This window comes from Scheffersomyces coipomensis (assembly GCF_036884675.1).
Source record: "Scheffersomyces coipomensis strain NRRL Y-17651 chromosome Unknown DFJ63scaffold_1, whole genome shotgun sequence".
In the NCBI taxonomy this organism is placed as follows: Eukaryota; Fungi; Ascomycota; class Pichiomycetes; order Serinales; family Debaryomycetaceae; genus Scheffersomyces; species Scheffersomyces coipomensis.
In genome coordinates this window covers 1909641-1934644 of record NW_027042892.1, presented here as the reverse complement: position 1 = coordinate 1934644, position 25004 = coordinate 1909641, and the positions used below count along the sequence as shown (strand labels likewise).

At 30.4% G+C, this 25004-nt stretch overlaps 9 protein-coding genes across 9 annotated transcripts; 3 read left to right on the top strand and 6 right to left on the bottom strand. All coding sequences in view use genetic code 12, as the record gives it.

Annotated features, from left to right (window-relative positions):
* Positions 1-74: 74 nt before the first annotated feature.
* On the top strand, positions 75-2436 carry PBS2 (mitogen-activated protein kinase kinase; the record flags this gene model as incomplete). The annotated part of the gene is made up of 2 exons (XM_064905455.1): positions 75-278; positions 804-2436. The coding sequence occupies 2 exons, from the start codon at positions 75-77 to the stop codon at positions 2283-2285; spliced, it is 1686 nt and encodes a 561-aa protein (XP_064765032.1). The 3' UTR covers positions 2286-2436.
* Positions 2437-4207, bottom strand: ELP3 (Elongator subunit). The gene has a single exon (XM_064906745.1). The coding sequence runs from the start codon at positions 4156-4158 to the stop codon at positions 2479-2481; it is 1680 nt and encodes a 559-aa protein (XP_064765031.1). The 5' UTR covers positions 4159-4207; the 3' UTR covers positions 2437-2478.
* Positions 4208-4283: 76 nt separating this feature from the next.
* On the top strand, positions 4284-5347 carry DFJ63DRAFT_30622 (uncharacterized protein). Its single transcript, XM_064905490.1, has one exon. The coding sequence runs from the start codon at positions 4409-4411 to the stop codon at positions 5288-5290; it is 882 nt and encodes a 293-aa protein (XP_064765030.1). The 5' UTR covers positions 4284-4408; the 3' UTR covers positions 5291-5347.
* Positions 5348-6228: 881 nt separating this feature from the next.
* DFJ63DRAFT_310836 (uncharacterized protein) lies at positions 6229-8211 on the bottom strand (the record flags this gene model as incomplete). Its single annotated transcript, XM_064905654.1, has 1 exon — positions 6229-8211. One exon carries the CDS (start codon positions 8209-8211, stop codon positions 6229-6231), a length of 1983 nt encoding a protein of 660 aa, XP_064765029.1.
* Positions 8212-10188: 1977 nt separating this feature from the next.
* DFJ63DRAFT_310835 (uncharacterized protein) lies at positions 10189-12147 on the top strand (the record flags this gene model as incomplete). The annotated part of the gene is made up of 1 exon (XM_064905653.1): positions 10189-12147. One exon carries the CDS (start codon positions 10189-10191, stop codon positions 12145-12147), a length of 1959 nt encoding a protein of 652 aa, XP_064765028.1.
* Positions 12148-12200: 53 nt separating this feature from the next.
* NOG1 (putative GTPase) lies at positions 12201-14426 on the bottom strand. Its single transcript, XM_064906744.1, has one exon. The coding sequence runs from the start codon at positions 14212-14214 to the stop codon at positions 12286-12288; it is 1929 nt and encodes a 642-aa protein (XP_064765027.1). The 5' UTR covers positions 14215-14426; the 3' UTR covers positions 12201-12285.
* On the bottom strand, positions 14423-15917 carry MNN9 (mannosyltransferase complex subunit). The gene has a single exon (XM_064905495.1). It carries the CDS (start codon positions 15774-15776, stop codon positions 14652-14654), a length of 1125 nt encoding a protein of 374 aa, XP_064765026.1. The 5' UTR covers positions 15777-15917; the 3' UTR covers positions 14423-14651.
* Positions 15918-16321: 404 nt separating this feature from the next.
* Positions 16322-18079, bottom strand: CAM1 (translation elongation factor EF1B gamma). Its single transcript, XM_064905499.1, has 2 exons — positions 17740-18079; positions 16322-17460 (listed from the first exon to the last, which is right to left on the bottom strand). Exons 1-2 carry the CDS (start codon positions 17939-17941, stop codon positions 16427-16429), a joined length of 1236 nt encoding a protein of 411 aa, XP_064765025.1. The 5' UTR covers positions 17942-18079; the 3' UTR covers positions 16322-16426.
* Positions 18080-20958: 2879 nt separating this feature from the next.
* On the bottom strand, positions 20959-23203 carry AHR1 (Zn(II)2Cys6 transcription factor AHR1). The gene has a single exon (XM_064905489.1). The coding sequence runs from the start codon at positions 23056-23058 to the stop codon at positions 21025-21027; it is 2034 nt and encodes a 677-aa protein (XP_064765024.1). The 5' UTR covers positions 23059-23203; the 3' UTR covers positions 20959-21024.
* Between the last annotated feature and the right edge of the window lie 1801 nt (positions 23204-25004).

The window sequence follows — 25004 nt, the reverse complement described above, 5'->3', positions numbered from 1 at the left end:
CCAATAATAATACCAATATTTCAACTTCCTCCTCAACCTCATCATCTTCAATTACAACTACAACCACCACCAAAATGTCATCTAATTTGCCAGGTATACCACCACAAGTACCATTACCACCATTGCCTCAACTGCATTATGCCCAACATCTCCCTCATCCACAACCACCTCAATCTCCTCCAATCTTATCTTCAACATCTTCATCTTCCCAAATCCAATTTGGAAGTGACATCCATGCTAGATTAGTAGCTTTTCAACAAAAAAGAAGTAGGCCATTAGTGGACAACAACAACAACAACAACAACAATAATAATCATAATAATCACAATTCTACCTCAAATGATCAAAGTGTGAGTAACAATAGCAAAAACAATAGCAATTCCAACATAAATGTCATAAATCAACTTTCAAACAATAGTAGCACTAATAGTATCAACAAAATTTGTAACAATAATAATAATAATAATCATAACAATAACAATAATAATAACAATTACAGTCAGGTACCACCATTATCAACATCAATAAGTATGATCAATCCACCTGTAAATACAGAGTTTGGTGATAAACCATTACCTCCAATCCCTATGGACATTAATGCTAGACGTTCCTTCTCAACAAACGATAAAGATATCCTTCAACATCAATCACACCCTGCATTATCATCATCTCCCGGTTTATTACCTTCAAATATACCGTTGGCAACAACATTATCTAAGAAACCATCATTATCTCAAAGAAGAGGTATGAAATTAAATATGAATGATTTAACTAAAAATATCTCCCCATTAGCATCTCCTAAGAATAATCCTTCAAGCTTTGACTTTCCTCAATATTCATCCACTGTATCCAACAATAGTAGTAATAATAACTTTAATAGTGGCAATATCTCATCGACTTCTTCTTCGAATGATGAGGATGTTTCAAGAAAATCTTCACGAAGAAGACCTAATTTCAAACTTGATCTTGAAAGTGACGGATCTCTTTCTCGTGGTAATTCAGTCAATCGTAACATAGATACCAATACACCACCAGCAACAATCTATGATAGTGATACCAGTAATAATCCAAATCATTCCGCCACTGAAAGTGAATATGATTCTGATATGGAACCTCAAAGACCCAATGGATTGTTTGAAAATTATAAAAAATATATCGATATCAAATCAGGAAGACTTAATTTCTCGGGAAAGGCATCATTACATTCTAAGGGGATTGATTTCCTGTCAGGATCTTCATTCAGAATCTCATTGGATGAATTGGAATATATTGATGAATTAGGTCGTGGTAATTATGGATCTGTTCTGAAAGTTTTACATAAACCAACTGGAGTATTAATGGCCATGAAAGAAGTCCGATTAGAATTGGATGAGAATAAATTCACTCAAATCTTAATGGAATTGGATATTCTACATAAATGTGATTCTCCATATATTGTTGATTTCTATGGAGCATTCTTTGTTGAAGGTGCTGTGTATATGTGTATTGAATATATGGATGGAGGATCTTTGGATAAAGTTTATGGTAAGGATCATGGTATTAAAGATGAAACTTCCCTTGCATATATTACTGAATGTGTTATCAGGGGTTTAAAAGAATTGAAGGATAAACATAATATCATTCATCGTGATGTTAAACCAACTAATATCTTATGTAATACTCAAGGTAAGATTAAATTATGTGATTTTGGAGTTTCAGGTAATTTAGTTAGTTCATTAGCTAAAACCAATATTGGTTGTCAATCATATATGGCACCAGAAAGAATCAAGACTTTAAATCCAAATGATGCTACCTATTCTGTTCAATCTGATATTTGGTCATTAGGTTTAACCATATTAGAAATCGCTGAGGGTCAATATCCATATCCATCCGAAACTTACGATAATATCTTTTCTCAATTAAGTGCTATTGTCGATGGTGAGCCACCTAAATTAAATCCCACGATATTTTCCAAAGAAGCTCAAATCTTTGTCAAATCATGTTTGAATAAAAACCCTGATTTAAGACCATCATATTCTGCTTTATTAAACAATAATTGGCTTGTTAAATATAGAGGTGTTGATCCTCACTTAGATATTTCATTATCTAAGAGAGTTGAGGAATTAAATGAAGAAAAATTAATTAAGAAAAACCTTATCAATAAAAAAGCATCAGCCACCGCTGCTGCCATTCAAAATCCAAGTAATATTGAGACGGTTCAATCATTATTAAGATCAAAGGTTAAAGCTCCAGCTTTACATAGAGGTGGATTACCAAGTAATAAAAGCTTTCTTAACCATCGTTAAGGTATGGGATTCAAATTTAAAATAATATATATATAAAATATCGGTTTTTATGCATGTATATAAATAATCTTTTACATTTTCACATTTTTTATTCATTATGGGTATTACATTCGGTTTTCTTTTTAATATAATAATAAATATATTTAACTTACTATACAATAATATATACACCAGTAGTAGATGATGAAGACATTTATTCATCATCTTTATTAAGCCATTTGGACATGAATGGACCATCCAATTCATAACCTAATTTGGCATAATAATTTCTAACCCCAACACCAGAAATAACACTAATCTTTTCAGATCCATGTTCTTCTTTAGCAATTCTAGCAGCTTCTTCCATTAATAAAGTTCCAAACCCTTGATGTTGGAATTTACGTGGATCACGAGAATGTAAAGGAACAACGGAACCATAAACATGTAATTCACGAACAATTGATGTAGGTTGATTTTTGAATTCTTTTCTGAATGTATATTTCTTAGTGGCTTTTCTTAATCTTAATAAACCAATTAAGATATCTTGTTTTGGATCTTCATAAGATAAGAAAGTTTCCCAACCTCCATTAGCGTAATAATCACGTCTAATCAATTCAATATTGTCAGGCACAACCTTATTATGAACTTCTTGAATACCAACTTCTCTAGTTCTAACATCTCTACAAGATGTACCAAAATCTTTCATTCTGGCTAATGCTAATTCTCTTAAATTACCATTTTCAACTCCTGAAGTAACTAAAGGCATAGGGATATCTCTTTGAACACGATAGATTCTAGTCCAAGGTGGAACTAATGCCAATATTCTAGCTACTAAATCTATCAAAGCATTAGCATTATATGATTTGTATAATCCCTTTTTCCATAATTCATATAAACCTGTACCTCTAATGACCAAAGTAGGATATAATTTCAAACCATCAGTTCTGAATTCTGGATTTTCGAAATATTCTTTAAATTGTTCTAAATCTCTTTCCATTCCGACATTAGGTAAATCAGGCATCATATGACTAACCACTTTATAACCTGCATCTTTAGCAATAGCAAATGTCTCACATACAGCTTTGACAGTATGACCTCTATTAGTATCTCTGGCCACATCTTCATATACTGATTGAACCCCGATTTCCAATCTAGTACAACCATATTTTAACATATCACTTAAATGAGTTTCTGTACAATAATCAGGTCTAGTTTCAATAGTTATCCCAACACATTTAGTTTGTGATTGTTGAGAAAATTTAATTGCTTCATCGATATCTTTACCATTAAAACCAGTTAATGCATTATGTAATTGAGTAATGAATCCTTCTCTATAATCAATAGGTAATGACATGAATGTACCACCCATAATAATATATTCAACTTTATCAATCGAATGACCTAATTGTCTTAATTGTTCAACTCTACCTCTTGCTTGTTCATAAGGATCATATCTTGCTCTAATGGCTCTCATTGAAGTTGGTTCATACCCAGTATATGATTGAGTTGAATATTCAAAATCAGAATCAGGACCTCCCGGACAATAAACACAAATATTACCAGTATATGCTATATGAGGACATCTATGAGGTTTACACATCACGGCTACCACAGCAATACCTGAAGCAGTACGGACTGGCTTAGCTTTTAATTTTGGAATTAAGTATTTCTTATATTGATCTGGAATGGATGAGATGATATCAGTCAATCTAGGTTGTTGCTTTAACTTATACTTTTTGGCATATCGAATAATTAATCCATTTAAGTTTATATCTTTAGAATTCTTTAATGATGCAACCAATTCAAGAGAGATATCTCCACAACATTGAAGAAACCTTTCCTTTTCAGGGGCAAGCTTTTGCTTCCCCGACTTCTGTTTCGTTACTGAAGGCATGATCTTCAACCTTTAACAAATCAGTATGTATAGATATGAATCTCTTCTTCGGATCATATATTACTTATTGAAATCTCATCTCTTTTTGATAATTACAATTTTTTTTACGGTTGTCAAAAAATGGTCATGTGCCTAATCATGTGACTGAATTTTTGATTTATTTCTTTGACCATTTTAAAATTTTTCAGAACTAATCAAAAGAGTGTCAATGCAAATCAAAGTGATTTATTACTTGAATAGAGGATAAACAATGATTGTGGGTCTCAGTAGAACTGTGGGTTCAAGAAATCTTCTTGCAAATTCATCCAGAATATTGTCAACACCTAGCATCATATATAGAGGATATGCCAATACCAATACACCAGCCACCCCACCAAGAAAGAAGAGAAGTGCAACACCTCAAGTTGATATTGCTAAGATTCCAATTAATGAATTGACAGTGTTATCGAATTATTATATACCTCCACCATTTACGAAATGTCCTATAAGTTCATGGCCCAAATTAGCTATCAGAAGAATGGGAGCTATTGCCGGTATAACTTATAGTGTGTTTAAATTCAGAACTGAGTTAAAGAAAAAGATTCAATTCAATCTTTGGAAAGATATTGCTATTGAACAATATGTTAAAACCAATAAGGTATTCACTGCTGCCTGTAATAAACGTGCAGTCGAACGTGATTTGTATTTAATGAATCAATTAAAGAATGTAGCTGTTAAAGAGGTCATTAATGGTTTAATGGAAAGAGCTGAAACCTTTCCTATGAATGCAAAGATTTCTTGGGAATTGGTTTCTATTGTGGGTAATCCTAAAATCGTGGCATTTATCGCTATACCAGATATCAATGAAATCACAACTTATGTTCAATTCGTGATGAAATTAACTACCAACCAAAAATATGAAGTTACTGTCGATGGTAAAGTCACCAATGATGAAAAAGTAGTTACTGATTATCTTGCATTCACTTTAAATCCATTCACTGAAGAATTATTATTAACTGGTAAATTATTTGAATCCGATCATATTAGAGGTGTTATGGATGATACTGTTTTAGCTGGTAATATATCACTTTTCAAAGCTTTCTCCAAGAGTGTGTCTGATATTTATAGATCTGATCCAAATCTTAAAAAGTAAATGAGTTAAGTACTCTCATCCCATGTATATATAAATTAGTTTAATGACTTTTTGTAAATAATATTGTTAATATAATAATAATAATAAATTTTAAAGTAAAAAAGAGACATCTAAAACATAAGATACATAAAGAATATCTATTTAAATAAATGGGGTACTATCCAGCAGTATAAAGAAACCAAAACAGTTAAACCAAAAACCAAAACAGTGATTTTAAACCTAACAAAGAATTAAACAGAGAGTAAACAAACATAGATAGGAAAGAAAAACAACAGCATAATAAACGACCAATTTGATAAAAAACAGTAATATAACGAAACCAACAACACAAGATAAATAAATAATAATAATAATAATAATGAATTACCCAAAAGTATAAACACCTGAAATAATATAAAGCTTTTTTTTTTAGTTTTTGTTTGCAAGATTTAACGTACACTTTCAATCCACAACATAACATCATAACACATAATGCCACCAGCATCAATATCAATATAATAACAATAATAGCAACTCTAAGCCCAAGCACACTTTTCTTAACTTTTAAGAATCAATGATGATGATAGTTTTTATATAGTTTTGTCCAGTTTTTTGCAGTTAATAATTTTGTAAGTCTTTTTTTTTTTTGAATTTTGAATATAATTTTTTTTTGTACAGCTCTCTAACAATTCGAACTTTTTGTAATTTTATGAAGAACATCAAATAATTTTTTCTAATCTACCAACTAACTCGATACAGTAAAGTAAAACGAACCAACGAAACCACTCCACTCGACCGTAGCTCTGAATCATATTTTCTTTTAACTTCATTTCCAAGTTATTTTCTTTCGATCTTTTTCTTTTTTTTTTTGTATTTTCTTTTATTTTTTTGCAACTTCCCTTTGACAAATTTTGACATTAAACACATTTTATCTAAGTACCGTTTTCATTAAAACTCCACTAATCCATTAAAAACACATCATCATGATTTGAAGACGACGTCTTACTACCACTATCTCTTCTAAAGGCATCATTTGCATAACTATGAGAATGAGGGTTTTGTAAAATAATCAACGATTCAGAATCATCCTTATGAGACACAACCTGTTGAGGTGAAGATAATGGTTGATTGATGGTTGGAGTAATAGGATTATTACTATTGATTGAATTTGAACTCAAGATTGAATTCAAATTAGGACGAACTAATAATGTTCCACTTTGAGATCTTGAATCACGTCTTTGTAATTCTTGAGGTGTTAAAATAATATCACTTAAAGAAGCAGGGACGTAATCTTCCGCGAATATTTCACCATTGACTTTAGAAGTTGGAGTGTTGTATTCATCATCATCTAAAATAGCAGAACCTTCATGATTGGTACTACCATGGTAATAATAAGTTGGAGAAGAACTTTGAACTTGTGAAGGTTGAGATTGAGATTGTAATTGAATTTTTGAAGAAAATGATGCAGCTTTCCCAAATGAGGTATATTGAGGAGATTGACCAAATGAAGTATTACTTGAAGCACCACTTCCAGAACCACTACCACCAACCGTACTAAAGAAACTTGAATTTTGAGATGGAGAAATATTCGATAATGAAATTGGGGTATTAGATGTATGAGATCTAAATATAGTGGAATTTCCTCCTACAATACTAGATTGTCCATATTGAGTATTAGTATTACCAATATTGATATAACCATTGTTATTATTATAAGTAGCATTGGGATTACTATAAGTCGACGTATCATGAGATCCGAATGAATTAGAATGAGGTATAAACTGCTGTGGTTGATAAGTTTGTGATTGTGGTTGCTGAGGTTGTTGTTGAGGGAATTGTTGCTGCGATTGTTGATACAGTTGAGAATCAGAATGGTGATGTTGATGATGATGTTGAGCTTGGTTTTGTTGAAGAGATTGTGATTGAGTCTGATAGTTGTATGACACTTGCAGTTGCAGTTGCAGTTGTGTTTGACTATTATACAGATTCAAAGATTGGTTACTTGAACCATTGTAGCTAACGAAATTGGCCACATTATTATTGTTACTGGTATTATTATTCGATTGACTAAATTGTTGTTGACCATAAGAATGATAAGTTGGAGAAATATTAATACTTGAAGAAGTACTACTATGTTTCAAACCGCCAATATCAATAGGTTCTGCCGTTGAAGGAGGAGTAATAGCATTTGAAGAATTATAAAGACCATTATTGTTGTTATTACTATTATTGTTATTGTTATTGTTATTATTGTTATTATTGTTAGAATAGTTAAATGAAAGGCGATGACCATTACTATTAGTATTACTACCATTAGTAGTATAACCTGAATTTGCTAATAAACTTCTTGTAACTTTTTGACCATCAGGCATGAAATGAGCCAAAGCACATTTTAATCCAAATCGACAATTACCCTTTTGAAAATATTTACAAGGTAATTTATCAGCGGCCAATGAACCATCTAAATTATGACTAAAAGGACAAGAATTCCCAGCTTGGCAAATGCCTTGTTTAAAGAATTTACATGGCACATGACTTAAATTCTTATTTGATGTAGCACCATTACCATTTCCATTTGTAACTTGAACAGTTCCAGCTGGACCAGTATTGGGAGGTAATTGAGCACTTAAAGCTGAGAAATCAAAATTACTAAGATCATTATCAGTATTGGTAGTTCTTGGTCTTTGATTGTTGTGGATCATTTTATTATCTGATTGATTGAAAGCCATATGTTTGGCAGAGATTAAGTTTGATGAGGGAGATGAATTGGAATGGTTATCGGTAAGGAAAGTATTGCCATTACTATTGAAGGTAAGGGTATTATTGGTGGTAGAATTATTGGTATGGTTAGTAGATGTGGATGAGGGGATGGTATTTGATTTGGAATAAAACGATTGTTGATCAAGTAATGAGATATCTGAAGTTTGAATCCCTAAACTCATATTTGTACACTTATATCTTTCTTAGATTAATATTGTTTGTTCTAGTACTGAGCTAAGGGGTTGGTTGGGAGTGAGAGCAACAAAATGGATTTTGATTTAGTAAGATGTCATATAAGGGGTGAGGGAGATAAGGAGGATTACGATAAGAAGTAATTAGTGTAGTATGGAGTAGTTTGTTGATTTGATGATTTATATATTGAACTGGTGTGGAGGAGGAGGAGGATGATGATAATGAAAGAAGGAGAAAGAAAGAAAGATAAAGAAAGATAGAAGGAGGAGAACAGACAGACACTGAATAAAGGCAGACAAACAGACAAACAGACAGACAGTAATTGAAGACGACGACGACGACAAATTTCCACACTAAAAAAAAAAATAAAAAAAGAAAAGAAAAGAAATTTTGCACTAAAAGGGAAATCATATAATAACGGCTTTTTATGACTATTATTTATAACTTTGATTTACAGTTACGGTATTACGTATTTGTGATTACGGGTGTTGTAGTTGTCTACCAATCAGAGATGTGAGTTGGTTAAAGAATAGGAATATAAACTTATTCTTTCCAATGATTAATGTCAAGTGAGAGATAAGATTGTCATAATCAGACAGTTTTTGGACAGACAGACAGAGCAGACAGTTTAAACAGTGAGAGAGCAGTGCAGACAGAACAGACAGAAAGAGATAACGAAACAAAAGATAAGAAGTCGTCCTGCACACAAATACAGTTTTATTATGACACAAAATATATCACCACCAATAACTATGAGTCAAACGATTATAAAATTGAACTGAAACTGAAATTGATTAATTGATAGATATCAAATGATAAGTTATGATTTACTTATTTGGATGTGACCGATATCTGGAGAAGAACATAATCATTTGTTGTCGTATATATATTTATAAATAAATAAGTAAATAATGATATGTTTATTAACAAGTGGTGGCTGATAGGTGAGAAGCCACTTATCTGGAATCAAGTTATTCTCTCTAATACAATGAATATAGTTCTAAATCTGTACTTTAACTAATCTATTAGACATACATACATAACACGTTAACCAACATCGATCTTATTAACATTCAACTATGTGGTGGTGGTGGTGGTGGACTTTCCTATACCTAATCTCTTATCAAATTTATCTCATTTTTTGACCACACTTTTTTTCCCCACTATTTTGTGTAACATTTGATTCAGTTTTTAAATTCATATGAACTGTTTCCTATTTGGGATTTAATTTGTCTTTCATCCCTTATTATGTGCAGTACGATTCCACCATCCCCCTCCTCCATGTCTTGCAGAGTTCCTTCCTCCACTCCCTCGTCCTCTGCATAGTTCCTTCATCCACTCCTTCCTGTAAAACCGTTACTGGTGCCTTCCGTGCTTTATCTTTCTATCTTAATTATTTTTTTAAATCATAAAACTATTAAAATTAGCATCATTGTTGACCGTGAATTAATTCAAAGATAATTAATATGACATGTTATACCTTCAAATTGATTTTTCATGTACTTAACTATCATTAAACCTTATTATAACGGTTTTGTTAGAATACGCATCCTGTATATAAAAATTAGCGGGTGAATTTTTAGAAAATCAAAATAGTTGTCCGAAATAGACACCACCATCCTAAATATTCAATATCATTTTAAGTTGTATAAAAGTGGATAAATATATGTAAAAAGAGATTTCAAGTATAACTAATATGACATATAGTATCATAAAGTCAATTATTTATATCTTTGTTCTTCTATTTATGTCCCCAAAATTAACTATAGCGGTGATTTATAAATGTCCTAAAATCCTATGGTTATATGCAGTATGAGAGGTGTGGATTTTATTTACAGTACTAGATCAGCGTCATGGATGTTCTGGTCTCTGCTCTTATTTTTATTTTATTTATAATCATTTTGAAATATCCAAAAAATTTACAGCCAAAAATCTTAACAACAGATCTTTCATTTAAGTCAGGATCAATGACATCTCAACAGGATGCATCAGGTCCAAATGACTTCATCAGTGAATTCATCATCAACTACATGTCATATCTACCTGATGATTTAATCCTCAATATCTTAGATCAACTTGATGAAGAGTATATCAATGAAGTTTTCTTATTTTTACAACCGTTAAATCAAGCCATTATCTCCCATTATCATGGTAAAAGACTTAACTTTGTCTTAGCCCCAAGTTCAAGAAATCAAACTCCACTATCACAAACTAGAAAAATGAATCTTATCACTTATTACCCCTTATCTTCTATTGAAGAATTCTTACAAAATCATCCTCATATAAATACTCACACATTAACATTATCAGCAGCATCTGAATTCTATTCATTAAGAGATTTAATGATCAAGTATAGACATCGATTTAGTAATGAGATCCAGAATATTGAAATTTATATTGAGAAATTCGAATTATCAATCGAAGATTTTTCATTCTTATTATCATTCCCAAATATATCCCGCTTATATTTCGCTCGAGTTTCATGTCTTGATTATCTTACTTATGAACCGATTTTCAATCATTTACCAATCGATTATACTTCATTAAAGGAGATAATATTATTAGGGAGTTCAGTTAATGATTGGTCTCAAGTTGAATTCCCTTCTTCAGTAAAACATCTTGATATTTCTTGGAATGATGTGTTAAATCCAATCACTATCAATATACCGTCATCAGTTGAAGAATTATATTTAAATTCAATCAATATAACTAATGAAGTGATTCATCGACTTATATTTCCTCAAACCTTAAAGAACTTAACCCTAACGAATAATGATTTTTCTCAATTCTTAATATCAAAATTACCTCGAAAATTGAATAAACTTGATATTTCGACAAATAATATAGATACATTCAACGTTATCAATGGAATAGGATGGCCTACTACTTTATCGGCATTATTAATGGCCAATTGTCATATCAACGATACCAAATTAAAACAATTGAGTATGATTGATTGGCCTCAAGATTTGAATGATTTAGTATTGAATAATAACTCCATTGAAAGTTTTGAATATTTACAAACTCTACCTGATACATTAATTCAATTGAATTTACAATTCACCAATTTAACAACGTTTAAAGTCAATCACGATCTGGAATTTTTCCAATTCCCCATGAATTTAAAAGTATTAAAATTAGCTGGGACAAAATTCTGGTATCAGAATTTAAAAGCGGATACTTATGCTCAACATCATCGAATTGTGTTCCCGCCAAATTTAGTCGAGTTGGATTTAAGTGAATGTAAGATTGATGCTTTACAATATTTCGAATTCCCAGAATCTTTGACAACGTTATATTTGGCTCATAATAAAATCGATGATATATGTACTTATAATTCAGTTGATGGTAGTATAAACTGGAAGCAATTGAGTAGTTTAAAGTCAGTTGATTTTATGAATAATTTAATTAACGATAAATCTTTACAACAATGGATACCACCCGCTAATTTACAATCGGTTGATTTTCAAGGTAATTCAAGACTTCATTTCTTAAGTAATGAATTACCTATATTTAATGAGAAATATTCAGCAAACACATCTAATCTTAAATCGATCAATTTCATGTCTTCGTCAATTAGGAAATTTAATCCTAATATCATCTTACCTATAAATTTAGTCAAATTATCATTATCATCAGGTCAATTGAATAAATTCCACGTCAGTGAAAATCTCGCCTCTCATCCTAATTTAAAGGAATTGGATTTAAGTTATTGTGATTTAACCAGTATCACATTCGAAAAAGAAATGGGTCATTCAAACTTATCGTCGATTGATTTAAGTCATAATTTGTTATTAAGCGAATATGAAAGAGCTGAAAAAGTTAAACAAGTTGCTCAATTTTATGAGCGGTTACAAAATGGGTTTGGTAAAAGAGTTAAAACTCGTAGACATAATATAAATAGTAAACTTGAATTTATAGATTAATAAAAGGTAATATTACAAGTTTGGTATTATTTTCGAAAATATTATAATGTATATTTGTAAATTAAATTAAAAACTATTGCACAAAAAAACTTGATATGACATATATAAATAATAAATGCATGAATCCCACTTTTTACCCTAACGACGATCGGTTGATCCAATACCTCTCTTACCAGAGAATAAATGCTTAGGCAACATAGCAGTTGAATGACGATCACCTTCACCTTGTCTTGCTTGTCTATTTCTTTCTCTTCTTTGGATCTTGGCCAATCTTTCAGCTTGAGATCTCATAGCACCATCGGAAACCCCATCATTAAGACGATCGGTTTGATTGGCTTGGGCTGTACGTTTAGCAATCTTGGAGGATTGTATACCTTGATTCTTCTTTAATATATCAACACCAGATAATTCTTTCTTGAATTTAGCTTGACCTGATTTTTCTCTCAAGGTTTCAGTTTCATGGCCAATATTATACATATGTTCTTCCATTTGATTAAATGATTTCTTAATTTTATCTCTTGGCATTATAGATTTATTCTTTAATGATTTTCTATTTCTACCTTCAAGAATCATAGTCTTTTGTTTATCTCTAATCCATTTAGCTTTTTCTTTAATATCTTGAATTTCTTCATCATCACCTTCGAGATCAGAATCAGAATCATAGAAACCTTCAGCATCTAATCTTTCTTCTTCATCTTCTAAAGCTTGTAATTTAGCAGCAATATCTGGATCTAAGAAATCATAAACATTCTTACCATCTAAGATTTCAGGCATAATATCATTCTTCCAATCATCATCTTCTAATAAGTATTTATCTTTCAAGTTAATATTGAATACACCGGCACCACCATTTTCAGATTCAATATCTCTAGCTAATTTTCTTCTATTTGGATCATTAATATCGAATTTTTCTAAATCTTTAACAGCATCAGGAATAAATGCTGATCTATCAACATCATCTCTAGCTTGAGGTCTGGCAACATGAATCTTGTTTAATACATTATTAACACGAGCAGTTCCCTTTAATTTTTGTTCAATTCTAGCAGTTAATAATTTTTCACAAGCATGATTACGAACTTGCATAACATTATCTTCTTCATGACATGAAGTATGCATAACTTCAACACCAGGTAAAGTAGTTAAAGATTTTAATAATTCTTGACTATTAGTATCTAAATCTTCAACTTTAATAATATCACTTTTATTCATAATAACCATAACGGATTTATTAGCAAATAAAGGTTTAATAGAATGAAATAATTTAACTTGAGCTTCAATTGAAAAACCACATTGTTCGGATAAATCCATGAAATATAATACACATGATCTTAAATGAGCAATAGCATAAATAGATTGCATTTCAATATTATTCATTTCTTCAGTTGGTCTATCCAAGATACCTGGAGTATCAATAGCTTGAAATCTTAAATATTTATAATCAAAATGACCAACATATAAAGATTTAGTAGTAAATGCATATGGTTGAACTTCAACATCAGCTTTAGTGATACATCTTAAGAAAGAAGACTTACCCACATTTGGATAACCACAAATAACTAAAGTTCTAGTATTTGGATCAATACTTGGTAAACGACCTAAATGTTGTCTAACTTGTTCTAAATAAACTAAAGGATCTTTTAATTTCTTAGTAATGGTGGCCATTCTACCTAAAGCAGCTCTTTTCAATTGTTTACATTGATATAATGATTGACCAAACTTCAATAATCTATTATAATCTCTGGAAACTTGTTCAATTAAAGTTTTGGCTTTGGATACAGCAGCAAGAGAAACTTTATAATGATTCTTTTCATAAAGAGTATCCATTAAATCTCTATGGAATGGATGAACATCATTAATGTTAGGGAATCCACCAATGATATCAGTGAACTTCTCACCAAACCCTTCAGCGGTGAACTTAACTTTTCTCATATAGAAAGCCCTAATACGACTAATTTTGAAACCAGGTCTTATAACAGTTGGAGTCTTTCTTTGAGTTCTATTAAGAACAATGTCCAACATATCGTTCGAAGTTGGAACTGTTGGTATATCCTTCCATGAAAGTTGCATCTTGTAGTAGTCTGACTATGTCTGGATAGGGGTATAGGATAGACAAGGTTCTGATAATAGGTTTGACTATAAAGACTTCTTCCTTTTAACATCCTCTTCTCATAATTTTTTATAATTTTTTTTTAATCTCTTCTCAAACAGAAAAGAAAAAAAAAAGAAAATTTTTGATTCTCCAATGCGGCTCAATTTTAATTGCCTGATTTGGAAAGACAGTATAAAAGATGATTTATATATGTATTTATAAGGGTAAAGAGGATTATAATATGAAGAGAGAGGGAGAGAGGGGGTAAACAAATATAAAAATAAAGATTATTATAATATACAGAAAAAGATATATATATATAATAAACACAAATAAAAAAACAACAGAGAGACATATAAATTTATAAAAAAAGAATGAATGAAATGCTTTTTAATGAAGGTGAAGGTGAAGGTGATTACTCGTTATAATGGTAAACCAAATAGTTAGGTAATCCAAACACTTCATAACCTAATCTCTTAGCCATTTTAGCAAACCCTTCAGTTTCAATCAAATGATAGAATGGGAATGAAGGAAACATAGCACCATCTCTATGAACATCAGCCTTGACTAAAACTGATCCACCTCCTACACCATCTAAAGCCATTTCAGTGTTCTTATCACCATTAGCATCATAGAAATGTGCCATTAATGGTCTATAAGTGGCCATTTCAGCATAACCTTCAACAATGATTTCATCTTCTTGTAAGCCAGCAGCAATCTTCAACCCTTCTTCTGATTCAACCCAATTGTTGAAATCATAAGGACGGATTGAATTAGAACCTGAACTTTCATCAACATATCTTTGATAAACATTACAAGAAAGAACTGGTTTATTATGAAGAGTTAAATCTTGAAGTAATGTAGCTGGAGTTTCAATAATATCAGCATCTAACCATAATACCCAAGAGGTAGTTGGAGATATGGTGGTGAATACTAATGAGTTTCTGGCTAGAGCCATCATTGATCTTCTTTCCTTTTGGACTTTTAATGCATGTCTATCTTTTTCTAATTGACTATCTAAAGAACTTGAATCTTGTCTTAAAATAGTGACTTTCTTAAATTTGGATTTATTATCAAGGGATTGAGTCTTTTTAACAGCAGCTTCTAAATTCTTAAGAGCAATATCACCATCTTCATTTCTTGGAACTATAAATCCTAAAGATATTAATGAATGATCATAAGTTAATTTACTTAAATTTTCCCAATATTGAGGTAAAAATTTAGACATTGGAGTTAAGATTAAGATTTCTTCTTTCTTGGCTAAAGCATCGGATGAAGTACTTAAAATATTTAAATCATAATGACTAATATGATTCTTTGGTAAATTCTTTAATACAACTGAATCTCTATTTTTGGCAAACCAACCTCTAGATTTCTTACTATAGTTATATTTTGAACCTGAAGAACTGGATGATGATGATGAAGATGAGGAGAAGAAAAAGAAGTATAACACTAGTAGCACAGATATAGGAGCTATGACTGATAAAGGTTTTCTTCGTATGTAACGTACATACGGATTCTTACTGTACAAGATTTGCATAATTTATGGTTTGGTTTGATTTGATTTGGTATGATATGAGTTGATGAAAGTGAATCCTCTTGGAGCAATTGATCCTTTATTAATGATATCTAGATTAGATGTATATTAATAATAAAGGGGCAATGTGGTATGAAATCAAATCAATTCAACAAGCTGTATGGTTTGAAAGAGGGAATAAATATTGTCTGTGTCCTAATACAGCGGGAATATGAATCAACCTTTCTGTTTATCTATCAATAAGGTACTGTCAACCTATGCAAACGATATGACGATATCTAAAAATGTCTGATTTGGATTGTAAAATAAGATCAAATGGTCTAAGTTCCAATATCGTTTTCAGCTTCGTGTTTTTTGGTTTATTATGGTTTAAAAATTATTTTGGACAAAGAAAAATGAAATGTCTGCGACATTTTCTTATACTACATCAGACAGACACTTATTTCAAAAACAGCAAACGCAAATCAAACATATATATATATATGACGCGACATTTTTGTTATATGTGCGTGTGGAATTACCAGATCGAACCCATGTCTACAGCTTTAACAATTCTAGTTAATAACAAAATACATTTAAATCATTGTATAACATATAAAAGAGTACTAACAAATAAAGAGGATATAAAGTAAACAATAAAAGATAAGACTAGCTTATTTAAAGACTTTACCATCAGCAATTTCTCTCTTTTCACCGTTAACTTCAACTGGTTCATCCCAAGCTAACATATTGTTAATGAATTTCTTAGTTTCTGGATCAGTACCATCTAATTTGGTGTAAGAGTATGATTCCCAATCTGGAGCAACATCAAAGGCTGGAGCATAATCTTGACCTCTAACTAAGAAGAAACCGGTAATACCATTGTTATTGTTTTCACCATAGACAACTAAAGTACCGAATAAATATTTGGTAGAAGCAGATAATCTGTTGAAGAAACCACCAATTAAATTGTTAGACATAAAGGTTAAGGTTAATTCATCATTATATTTAAAATCAACTTTCCATAAAGAGTATTCTTCTGGTTTGAATTGATTTTCCCAGAACCATGGAATAGCCTTAGATCTAGTATCTTCATTAGAGTAAACTTTTTTCCATTCATCTAAAGAAATTCTTGGTAAAGCTTCTAATGGATGTTTTAATTTTTCTTCAGCAGGAGCAGATGGTTCTTCTTCTTCTTCGTCAACTTCCTTTTTAGCCTTTGGCTTTGGTTCTTTCTTGGCAGCTGGAGCAGCGGCTTTCTTTTCCTTCTTTGGTGGAACGAATTCAACTGGCTTTTCTCTGTAAGTGTAATCACCGAAAACATCGTGTAAGATCTTTTGGTTGATAACAGTGTTAAACCATCTGAAAGTGTTTGGGTGAGCAGCTCTCCATTCAGATCCGAATAAGTGATCGAAACCTCTAACTAAAAGAGCAGCAGAGAAGATATCAGCAAAAGTTAATCTTTCACCAACTAAGTAAGTGTAGTTAGCTAATCTAGTTTCGAAAACTTGGATAAGTTTTTCGGAAGTAGCAGCAGCTTCATCAACTGCCTTCTTGTTGTATGGAAGAGCACCAATCAATGGTTTGAAGGTAGCAACAAGACTTGGGAGAACTTCAGAGTTAGTTAATGATAACCATTTTAAAACTTCAGCGTATTCTTTGGCGTTCTTACCTAATAATTTAGATTGAGGATCAGCTAAGTTGATTACTAAATTGAAAAAGAACTTGTTAGTATAAACATTCCATAATGACTTCATATTTCCAATTAGTCAATTGAATCTTATAGAGTATATTTCAGATTAAAAGATCTCGACATAATTTATTAAGACAGGGATAACTGTAATATATTTGAAAAATTTTTCTCATCATTTAAACAAAACAAAAACGTTGTTGTCTGCTACATCAACCTCCCACGATGATTGACTCCACTCTTTTCGATTCAATGATCCAATTGTAAGAAAGAAAGATATTAATAGTTAATACATACAGTAAATAGAAACAGCAATGACTTCAGATAATTTGAAACCTTTTGGACCAAGGAAAGCTGGAACTTTACCTAATGGGAAGTTCTTGATGTAAGCTGGGTCTTCTTGGTTAGAAAGAGCAACATCTAAGTTGAAGTGCTTGATAAGAGCCTTAACTGGGAAGGTTCTAATATGTTGGGTGACGAAAGCGGTACCGAGAGACATTGTGAAAAATGAATTGATTCTAGGATAGTGAATTAACTAGAAAACTCTATGACAAGATCAAAGTTAAACCATCATAAAATTTTTTTCTCGTTGTTCATTGTGATCGTTGAAAAAAAAATTGGATGGGCTTTTAGTTTCGGGTAACCCCATTGGATTTATTAGGGTATTTGGTAGTATGCAGGACCATTGAATTAATATTGTAACATCATGACAGGAACATGTCAATTTGCAACTAAAACAGTTTGTAGATGAAGTTAAAATTAAATATAATTTGTGCTAGAAGATTAAAAAGACAGGGAATAAAGTTATTAATATTCGGAGTACTGAGAACTTTAAGAGAGCGGTATATTTTCTTTGATCAACCATTATTATATCGAATTTAAGGGTTAACGAATGTATGACGGAAGTATAAAGATGAGTACTCCTGGTGGGGTAATGCAACCCTTTTAATGTACTATTTTGCGTTAAAACATCCGAATCAGTTACGTCGAATCTCATAACGAATGATAGTAGAAACATTTATATATGATTGTGTGTTTAGCAATTGTGGAGGAGTAAACAAATTGAAAAAAAGGTAGAAAAACCGCCAAGGTCAAATGATATTGAAAAGTTGCCGAAGCAAGTCAGGCGTTCCGATCTCAAACTATAATCAGATGAACGATGGAGTTCTTGAATTTATTTATTTTACCAAGGATTCAAAAGTAGAATGAAATACAAGAATTCAATATAAAACGGTAATCTTTTAGCATAAAGCTTGTATAAAATACTCAAGTACGATTCAGCCTCAAACCTTATCAAATCTAATTATATAATTATATCCCTGTCCCCTCATTCTCAATTAAAATGGACCTTATTGTTATAATTATAATTACAGAAGATGTGAAGATGGCTAAAATTTCCTTCTTTAACTAACCTATTTATATTTTTTAACCAATTTAACTTTTTCATTTTGATTGTTATAAATTTTAATTTTGTTATTATTAGGTCTTTTATTTTTTTAGGGTAATTATTTCTTCTTTTACCATTTTTGTAAATATGTAAAAAGTGGCCAAATAATCTTTTTATTCCATGGTGGGCATGGTACATGAATCAGGATATACGATTAGTCTTCATTTAGATCGTTCCTGACTGGGTAACAGTTATAGATAGCCAGGTGAAAATAATATGAATCGTGTTCATTTAGTAAGTAGCAATGTAATTACAAAGTTGAAGTTATTTATAATTATATTTAATTGTAATTCAAAACGAAAAAAAAAAAAAAAAAAAACAGGAGAACAACAAAGTCAATAGCAATCCACCTTTTCAAGAAACGAAAGTTAAACTGAAAACCCAAGAACATGAAATAACTTGAAATACGAAAAAGTGTAAAAAAATAATATAAAACTTGTAAATAACTATGGCAGTTATCGTAGTTCAAACTTTATTGCAAATTGAAATCGGATGTATAGAACAATTAAAAAAAGACAAAAAGACAAAAGGTAAAATAATTTGAAATATGAAAGATTAATCTAGGTTTTTTTTAAAAAAAATTTCATTTTTAAATTGTAATGATAATTAGGATAAAACTTGCCATGAATCAATTCATGTCTTGGTACGTCTAGATCTGCAATAAATAGTTAATTTTAGTAAATAAGAGGGGTTTAGGTGTTACTCCAATAAATTTGTTTACAGATATATGTACGTTCCTTGAAGTTAGGGCATACGTTTACTTAGAGTAGCAAAATAAGAAAACTAGAGGCATATGCCAGCACATACGGATTTGAAATTAACAAAGAGAACAATATATGAAGTAAACCATCTAACTTCAATAGAAGCCACAAAGCAAGGTACAAAGCCATAAATTACGTGTTAATTTTAGCATTTATTAAATAAAATTGGGGGGTTATATTGATCAATATCCTAAAACCGGTAAAAATAACATTAGCTCATACTTTCATACAAATACTCAAAAAAAAAAACTCGTAACCAAATGGTCTTGGTTAATCAACTCATTTTTAGTAAACTTTAAATGATAATAATGATTTAACAAGAATATAGAGAGAGTCTAAAATCGGACATGTATGTAGCCCCATATTAAACCTAGCCCAGAACAACTGCAGTAAAGAGACTACATTATTAAATCGAAAATAATTAAAATCACTCTCTAAATGTGTAAGTTGCTTAAACGGAGGAAAATGTTCTCTAACCGTACCGTATTTTATATTCAGGGCCAATAGTGATAATTGGCTGTTGTGCTTTGGCGAAATCTTCAACTGGGAGGTTAGAATTGCTTGTAAAATAAGAATATCGTAATATAGAAAAACTATCGAAAACCTAGTAACCTGTGTAATTCATTTGAGCCAAAACGTAAACGCACCGTCGGAATCGGGATAATTTTTCCCGCCTTTTTTTTTCAAACGCCAATTGAAAATGGAAAAGCCAAAATAAAGAAAAAAACAAAATCGAGCAAAAAAAAAGTCTGAATTTGAATTTTTTTTTTTATTTTTTTTTTTTCAGGTTTGAGAGGTGAAAACATTAATGCAAAACGTAAAAAATAAAATGCGAGATGAAAAAAAAATTGTATGAATCTCACCAGAGTCAAAATAAGACTTCCGTTAAAAATGTAACGTTATTTTTTTTCACTGTGCTGGCGGAAGGAACTTACCGCAATGTGCAGAATACTGTTTTTTTTTTCTTTTCTTTTTTTTGATTTTAATTTAATTTGGGGTTATAATTATATTAATCACACACAAAGATAGATGTATAAATAGATATATATACTTATAGGTGTGGATGCAGTTGCTATATAGAAGCTATTTATATATCGATGCGTATGTATTATATATTTATCTGTATAGTAGATCAATCGTTATTATATATAGTACATGTGAAAATGATTTTGAAAAAATTAGTAGAAATACACGGAAAGCTGAAGAAGTAAGTATAACAATAATACTATGCAAAATGGAGTAAAAATGCAATCTAGACCGAATTATATAAAATTCAACTTTTTTTTTTTTTTGATATTTAGTAATTTTTGTTTTCATGGGTGAAGTCATAAATAAATTAAAAATTTAGGGTGAGGTGAGGTGAGTGGGTGCACTTCAATCATTATCAGTTATGAAATTTAATACCCATTCAAAGTTATACTTCCATCGCGATTTTTCATCTTCAAGTTTAAAAGATTGGTCTAATAACTTAAAGATTGAAAGGATTTTTTGATTAGATTGTTGAATGACAAACTTATTCTCGACATTTATAAGTTTATTAATGAACTCTTGTAAAAAATTAATCATCACCCCTCGATCGTTTGGAAATACCATATTGGGTAGCGACGTGGCAGATGAAGATGGTAACATAATATTATTTTGATTTAAATTAAAAATGAAATTATAATCAATTTCTATCGATTTTATATGAGGATTAAGAATAATATAATTCAATTTTATTAGATACCACATGTAATCTCGTAATTTTGAAGAGTCACTCTTGGTGAAAGATGATGATGAATTAGTGGATGATGTGGAAGATGATTGGGCAATTCCTGATAATGATGTGGATGATGATGATAACGATGTAGATGATTGATATCGATAATTTAATTGTATATAATCTAATTTTTTAAATGACTGATTTAAATTTATAATTTCAAATTGACTAAGTTGAAATAAATTATTTAATGATACATTTCCAATAGATGGAAGTTGTTGACTTGAAGTTGTCAAATACGTGATGTCTTCCATTATATCAATGGGAGGGAAAATATCTATATTCGATGATGATACTTGATCAGGATTAAGTTGTTGTTGCTGTTGTTGATGATTAGAAACAGCTGATGTTAGGACTTTACTATAATTATAATCTTGAATGATTTCGAATTGAAACTTTTTGATGATGAAATATTTTAATATTAAGATTGAATGAATTGAACTTATTAATAATAATGATTTTTGTTCTCTTTTACTTGAATTCAAATATGAATTGATTTTAAATATGACTTTATTATATAATTTACATTGATTATCAATAATCAATGAAATGTAATTAATGGTAGTAGGATTTGATTGATATTTTAAATAAATACTCAATAAAATTAATACAATGCTAATTAATAAATTCTCAAATTTATTAATTTCTAAGGAGTTGATGACTGAATTAGATCTAATATTATACCAATAACCCAACTGTTGATCAAGAAGGTTGGACAATATATCAAGATTAAATTGATTAGAACAATTGATTAAAGAATTAATTAATAATGGTAATTGATATTGTTGTTGTAAGCAATGCATTGGAATCATTGATTTCCATATATTTTGTTCATTAAATTGATCTAAAAACCAATAATATTTTTCTCGTTCTATAATACTTATGAATAATTGAATATCAAAATTACTTTGGGGATAATCGATAGTGGATGTTGGTGAAGTGTCTCCGGATGCAGTGAGATTATTAGGATGATTCCATTGACTCGAAATAGTATGTAAATTATTTGGTAAAAATTGAAATTTGGGTGTATTGCTCGATGCCATTAGCGGTAGATTTGTTGATGATGTTGACGGTGTATTGAAACTTTGATTTATAAAATAACTGTCTGTAAGTAATAGATTTGTGATATTGTAATTCTCTATTACGGTGTTTGTATCTAGTTGTGAAGGCATTTGTACTTCATTTATAGTTGATATGGATGACCCTGTTATGGTTGTACTTGAGCCTGTCTTTAGGGATGTAGATAATGAAGTTGAGGTTGACGATACAGTTGCCGGAGTAATGGTAGCATATAAATCTTGTTGATATTGTAAATCTGATTCTGTTAAATCTTGATTACTATGTAAATGAATATAAGGTCTATATGATTCTTTCCCATTTTTATATAATGATGCAATTGTAATTGATTGGTCTAATAATCGATATGATGATGGTTGTGGAATGAAGTCATTTATTGGTGTTTGATCCAGTGGATTATACATGGTATATTGGGTAAAGTTCAACCGTATTCCTCGATAACATTTCCTTTTGGATTTGATACAATTCCTACAAATTGGCTGCTGTTCGTCACATTTCATGTGTCTGTCACGACACGTAAGACATCCTGATCTTGTTCTACTTCGTTTTATGCTTGGATCTCTTTTCGCCATTTGTTTTCTAGAATGAATTAGATCATATGTACCCTTAACAGGATTAAATTCAAACTTTGTTTAACGATCTTCAAATGTGATTCTGGTTCAGTCTTTTTTTTGTAGTTTATCTTTCTTTTAAATTGGAAGTATTAAATCAAAATTTGATTATGTATGTTGAGTTATTCATGGATTTTTTAATTGAGATATATTTTTCGTATAATTACACTTTCCCCGATCTGCCAGATCTCTTCTTCCAATTCAATTAAACTTCTTGAATGCTATGAAAAATGAATTGAATGAGCTTCAATTCAAGAATAACAAGAAAAGAAGTGTTTTAGAAGAAAAAAAAAGGTCTGTAGTAATTTTTGGGGTTGATATTTAAAAATGTACAAGAACAACAAAAGAGTATTAAATAAAAAAAGAAAATAAAAAAAAAAACTAAATTAAAAATTAAATTAAAATAAAATAAAAAAAAATAAAAATAAAAATAAAAAAATAAAAAATAAAAATTCAAAAACATAAAAAATATAAAATAAAAAAAATAATACAAAAAAAATAACAATGTCGAAAATTACCGCAAGCTTTTACCTGATTCATATAGTTTTAGTGAGTATAATGAAATCCCTAAAGTGACACAAGCACAACAAATTATCGAGGCAGAATTTTACTACCGGCTGCTTTACCTCTTTTTTTGGGGTTTTAGAAAGTTATTATATGGTCCGCTGTCAGTCGTTCCCAAAACACTATTATAAGTTTTCTATTGTATTTCTTTGTTTTCCTTCTGACATTCTTTTAATTGATCGAACCATCACAGAAACCCAGGGAAAAAAATGAAAAGAAAAAGAAAAATAAAAGAAAAGAAAATAATCAGAAAAAATCATTATTTTTCAAATAAACGAAACAATCAACCCATCAAACCACCTAACTGGAAAGGACAAAAAGAAGAACCAAATTAATTAACATCAACCGTTATTATAGTTCCATACTTCGTATTTAGATACAAAAAGATATATCCTAGTGGTTTTTAAATTAAAAGAAAAACTTATGTATCAGTCGGCTTCGGTCAGTACACATACGTCAATTTCAAAACTACCAGTATTTTAGAGTTAAGACTGAGCTTTCAGTACCCAGTTATGTAACGTAAGATCTACTTATTTTTTTTCCCCTAATAAAATTTTCTCACTAATGTTTGTAAATTTGGTAGAGATGGAAAATATAATTTCGGTAACAAAGGAAAAAGAAATTTTATTATTATTTGTACTAGAAGTCTTTGTATTATTTTTTAATGTTAAAAATTATTTTTAATTACGTTAAATCAACAAAAAAAAAAAAAGAGTTTTGGCTCTGTTTGCTGAACGCAGTAAAATAATAGTTAAGGACAAAAAGTAAGAGAAATAAATTCAGCAGGCAAAGAACAATAGACAGTGGGACCGGCAAAATATTTACGTCCATAAAAAGTATATGATGTTTGGGTAATAGATTCAAAGCTTGTGATTTTGTGTTATTAATTTAGTGATAAGAATAAGAGAAAACCTAAAAGGTAAAAGTTGACCACTTAACATATATTTGACCCAATTTTCTAATACAAAAAATCTCAATAAAACGTAACAAAAGCAAACACAATTCAAATTAGGAAATGAGACACATTTACAAAACTGGGCCAATTGAAGTTATAAATATACCAGAAATATTGCTGTTCTAAGTGAAAAACTGTGATAATGCTATATGGTATGTACTAAGAAAAACAGCTGTAATGCAAGGTTTGGTAACAACGCAGGTATATTGACTTGAAAGACTGTGATTATTACAACCTATCCAAGGTGTGTGGCAACAGCAGCAGCAGTTTCAGAAAATTCAAACCAAGATAGTAATGATTAAGATTTTAGTCATTAAAGTTTCGCCTTTAAGGACAGGTATATATAAGAAATCTGCCTAAAACTTTATTTTCTTAATATGGCTACTTA